Source organism: Watersipora subatra, chromosome 4 (assembly GCF_963576615.1).
Source record: "Watersipora subatra chromosome 4, tzWatSuba1.1, whole genome shotgun sequence".
Taxonomy (NCBI): Eukaryota; Metazoa; Bryozoa; class Gymnolaemata; order Cheilostomatida; family Watersiporidae; genus Watersipora; species Watersipora subatra.
The window spans coordinates 15,371,937-15,376,176 of record NC_088711.1 but is presented as its reverse complement, the minus strand read 5'-3'; the positions used below and the strand labels follow the sequence as shown (position 1 = coordinate 15,376,176).

Genomic DNA, 4,240 nt, shown 5'->3' with positions numbered 1-4,240 from the left:
AAAACATCACTTTAAAAAATTTGAATGATATTTCTAGACAAAGCTATATTTCTTGACAATTACTTGACTCGTCTGTTTCCCTTATCAACCATTCACTACAGCAGCTTTCCCGCATTCTTAGCTTCTTTTCTCTTAGCTTTCTTTTTCATGTTTATATCTCTCCCCCTGCAATAGGAGAAATGCAATATTGGCCAATATTAGACGTAAAATGAACTGATATTATTAGAACCAATATTATTAATATAGTAATAATATAAAACCAATGCACTATTTTGTTTACATTTCAAAACGTCATAGCTAACAATATCAAGAAGTATCAAGAAGAATATCCAAACTTATAATTAAATATCGTAATCTCATAAGAGTCGTTAGAAAAAAAAATCATCGTCGTTTCCTTTACTTACACTGCGTTGGCCATCAGTTAGAATACCAAAGTACTCAAATGTGTCTAAAGTGTCAGATACTTTGAAATCGGCAAAAATGAAACGATTTCAGTACTCCTACGTTAATTACAGAGAAACCTTCGGCAATGCTATAGACTGGTGAAATGTGCACGTTTTTTTCGTGAAATGTGCACGACTTAATCGTTCTATTTCCCTGTCGCTCGGCGTTTCAATTTCAGGTCTTAACTTTGATAAAGGTGAGGCTTAGCAAGTTTTAATAACGATTTTCGTCCAAATAAATCTGTCTATTTGTGTATAATCCGATCAGATGGGTAAGTTTTAAGATAATGCCGACGGTTTACAAAGACTTGGTAACATATTTAAATAGGTTTGTGTTTTGTATCGTTATTATACTTTAACGACTCTACAAAACGATGGATAAATTTGTTGATGAAATTTTGATACAAGGGTTCGTTTCATTGTTGATGAATAATTTTCGGGATTTGTGTGCACATGTGCATTTATCATAAATCTCCCAACCAATCGCCTTGCTCTTGTTTGGTCGGGGGTCTAAATTGCTATTTTTATTAAAGAAATTTTAATTTCGAACTGCTTGTTTTGGCATTGTCACATAGAGTAAGACACTTTCTACGACTCTCAACTAAAAAGTGTGTTCAAAATTTTAATCTTATAGTAGAGGTTGCGAACTTTTAAATGCTCTAAAAAGTGTGCTATCCATTCTGCACTAAAATGAAAAATTGAAGTAGGTAGTTTAAAATGTAAGGTATGGGTTAGGTATTTTACTAAAACGTTTTTATATTGTATTAATTGCTGTAATATAGTGTTTGTAATAGACAACCTTGATCTGTCCTGAAAACCTGATCAAGTCCAACTGAGAGAGGTAACACCACTTGGGCGAGGCAATACCAATAGAAAGAAGGAAGAGTCCTTTTTCCACTATATAATGCCCAATTGAAATCAGTGATTAAATTTCTTGATATGCTAATCCCTTCATTAGTATGTTATGTCACGGAATACACGTCGTTGACTATCAACAATGCGAACGACGATTGTTCAATCTATACTCAAACCTCCTAGATATATGCATCTAGATATAGTGTCTTATAAAAACTCTCTTCAGAGTTGTAGTGTATGTTTTGTAACTGTAATGAATAAAAGCATAAACAATGTTATTAATTAAAAGTAAAAATTGAGTACGGGAGCTTTACAGGACGGGAGATTACATAATAGCACTTGCGATTTAAATATGAACAGATAACTCTATGAGATCACAATTCTACTTAACTTAATAAATGTATAAAGTAACAATGTTCCGAATATGACTTGTCAAGGATATTTTTGACCTGAGATGGCTCCACAGACGTCATGCCTTTGTCCTCATTTTTTATTGCTGCCAGTGGGTGGTCAAGCCAACCCCTGACCTTTTTGGCGTGGTGTGTCCAGTCCCAATTGATCCATAAATATGGCCGGATGTAACACACACCAATAAAATTTAGAGAACACACCATGTCCCAGCACCGTACAACCAGATCAGCAGTTTTTAGTTCTTTATTACTTACAGTAGTTTACTGTTTGCCTTCATGCAATCAACAACCAATATTTTGGTTTCAATCATATTTCATTAGTTTACATTCAGCTTATTTCAACAATGTGCCTGACATTGGAGGCAAATAGGTCAGTCAACCACATATGCATATTTCTATACTTTCTTGAAGATTATTGTTACTACTTGGCCTCAATCATACATTTATTCATATGTTTTACTGTTGTGCTCATTACAATATGTAATTGCATTTAATTCTATCAAGGTTACCTTGTAGTTTTATCTTAGTATTGTCTATTACCGACTTCACGGCAGATGCTGAGGCTAGATACATACAGTAATGAAGTTGCACAACTGAAGCATCACCAGTAGAAGCTCTTATTCTCTTCTAGTCAGCATAGTTGTCGCTTTTTATACGTGAAGTTTTAACAACTTCACAGTAAATGGCAGCAATGAATCACAGCAATGGCAATTTCACAGTGAATCACAGCAGTGGCAGACTAACAGATCCGTTTTCCAATTTTATGAGGCCATCAGTTAACAACTCTAAAAACTTCTACGTCGTCGATGGCATCACTAGCACTGGAGAAATCGAAGACACCATAAAGCTTGTAAAGGACACTATAGAGGTATGCAGTGGTGCTAAGCTAAGACTACACAAATTTATCAGCAACAGTCTGAAGCTGTTAAACACAATCCCTATTTTTGAGAGAACAAACGAGGTACAAGGATTAGACTTCCTGAAAGACAAGCTGCCAACAGAAAGGATGTTAGGCCTTGAGTGGTGCTCCAACAGCGACACCATGTTTAAAAATAGCAAGACAACTAAGCCTTTCACTAAAAGAGGAATACTCTTGCTCAGTTCGCAACTATATGATCCACTTGAACTACTGGCTCCATTCACACTGCTCGGCAAAAACATCATGCAAAAGGCCTGTCAAAGCTCAGTTGAGATGGACGAAGAAGTTTCCTCGGATATTAAGACCAAGTGAATGACCTGCATTGAATCGCTCTCGGATTTGAAAAAGGTAAAGACTAGCAGGTGTATAAAACCTCTTGAATTTGGTGGAATAGCTCGCACAGAACTTCATCACTTCTGCAATGGCAGTCTGTCTGGCCACGAAGCTTGTTCATATGTAAGATTCACAAACAAACAACAACAGGTACACATAGCATTGCTCATTGCAAAATCCAGAGTTGTACAGCTGAAGTCTACAATGAGTGTGTCTCGCCTCGAGCTGCAGGCCGCAGTTGAGGCAGCACACTTAAGCAATGTGATCCAATCAGAGCTACGCATAGACATTGATGCAGAGTTCTTCTGGTCAGATTCCCAAATCACACTAGGAAGAATAAAGAATAGCAATGCAGGCTACCACATGTTGGCAGCCAACCGAGTAAAAGTGATGTCTGTCTCAACCTGATTAATGGTTCTTCATGGCATGGCCAATGAACCCTGCTGACATAGTTTCTCAAGGATCCCGTGTGAAACCCGTGTGAAAGATATTTAGCAATCTAGGTGGTGGGAAAGTCCTGAGTTTCTGCAAACTCGGAACATTACACCCCTATCTGGAGATCAGATAGATTATGAACTAGCAGATGAAGACTCTGAACTGAAGCATGTCAGAACAGCTCCGCAATCTCAGTCTAAGGAAATGAAAGTTGGAGAAAACACGTTCAGCAAGTTCAGCTCCTGGGAAAAGCTCATTCGGGCCATAGCAAACTGTAAAAAAATGACATCGAATAAATGTTGGAAGAAGCCTATACTTGCTGTGAATGACTTAAAAGAAACCGAGAAAGTCATTGTCAAAATGGCACAAAGTGATGTGTATGAGCAATACATCAAACACATCAACAAAGGAACTACCTGGAAACAGAGTAGCATTGCCAAACTGAATCCATATTTAGACCCCGAACAACTACTGCTTATTGGTAGGAGGGTAAAAAACTCGACTGCATTAAGTCTTCAAGAAAGACACCCACTCATTATACAAAAAAACCCTCATAGCCAAGCTCTTAGTAAGGCAATACCATCAAAATGAATGTCATCAAGGGAGAACCACAACCCTCGGAGCTGGCTATTGGGCTGTTCGAGGAAATAAGCTAGTCTTTTTATAAGTGAAGTTTTAAGAACTTAACATGGCTGTTCCCTTGCGTGTTTAGTTATGTAATTGAGTATAAACTTTTACTAGCTACAACATTTTATTGGTTGAAATTTAAACCTTCAATAAAACTTGCCATGATGTAATACTACAAAAAATGGAGCATCCAATGTATTACTTGATATGCTAATAGT

General features: G+C 37.1%; 1 protein-coding gene across 1 annotated transcript; it reads left to right on the top strand.

Moving 5' to 3' along the window:
* The first annotated feature begins 2,390 nt into the window (after positions 1-2,390).
* LOC137393968 (uncharacterized) lies at positions 2,391-2,939 on the top strand. Its single transcript, XM_068080685.1, has one exon. It carries the CDS (start codon positions 2,391-2,393, stop codon positions 2,937-2,939), a length of 549 nt encoding a protein of 182 aa, XP_067936786.1.
* The last annotated feature ends 1,301 nt before the right edge of the window (positions 2,940-4,240 follow it).

Coding starts and splice junctions, on each gene's coding strand:
- LOC137393968 (XM_068080685.1), top strand. CDS start 2,391: ATGGCAGCAATGAATCACAGCAATGGCAATTTCACAGTGAATCACAGC.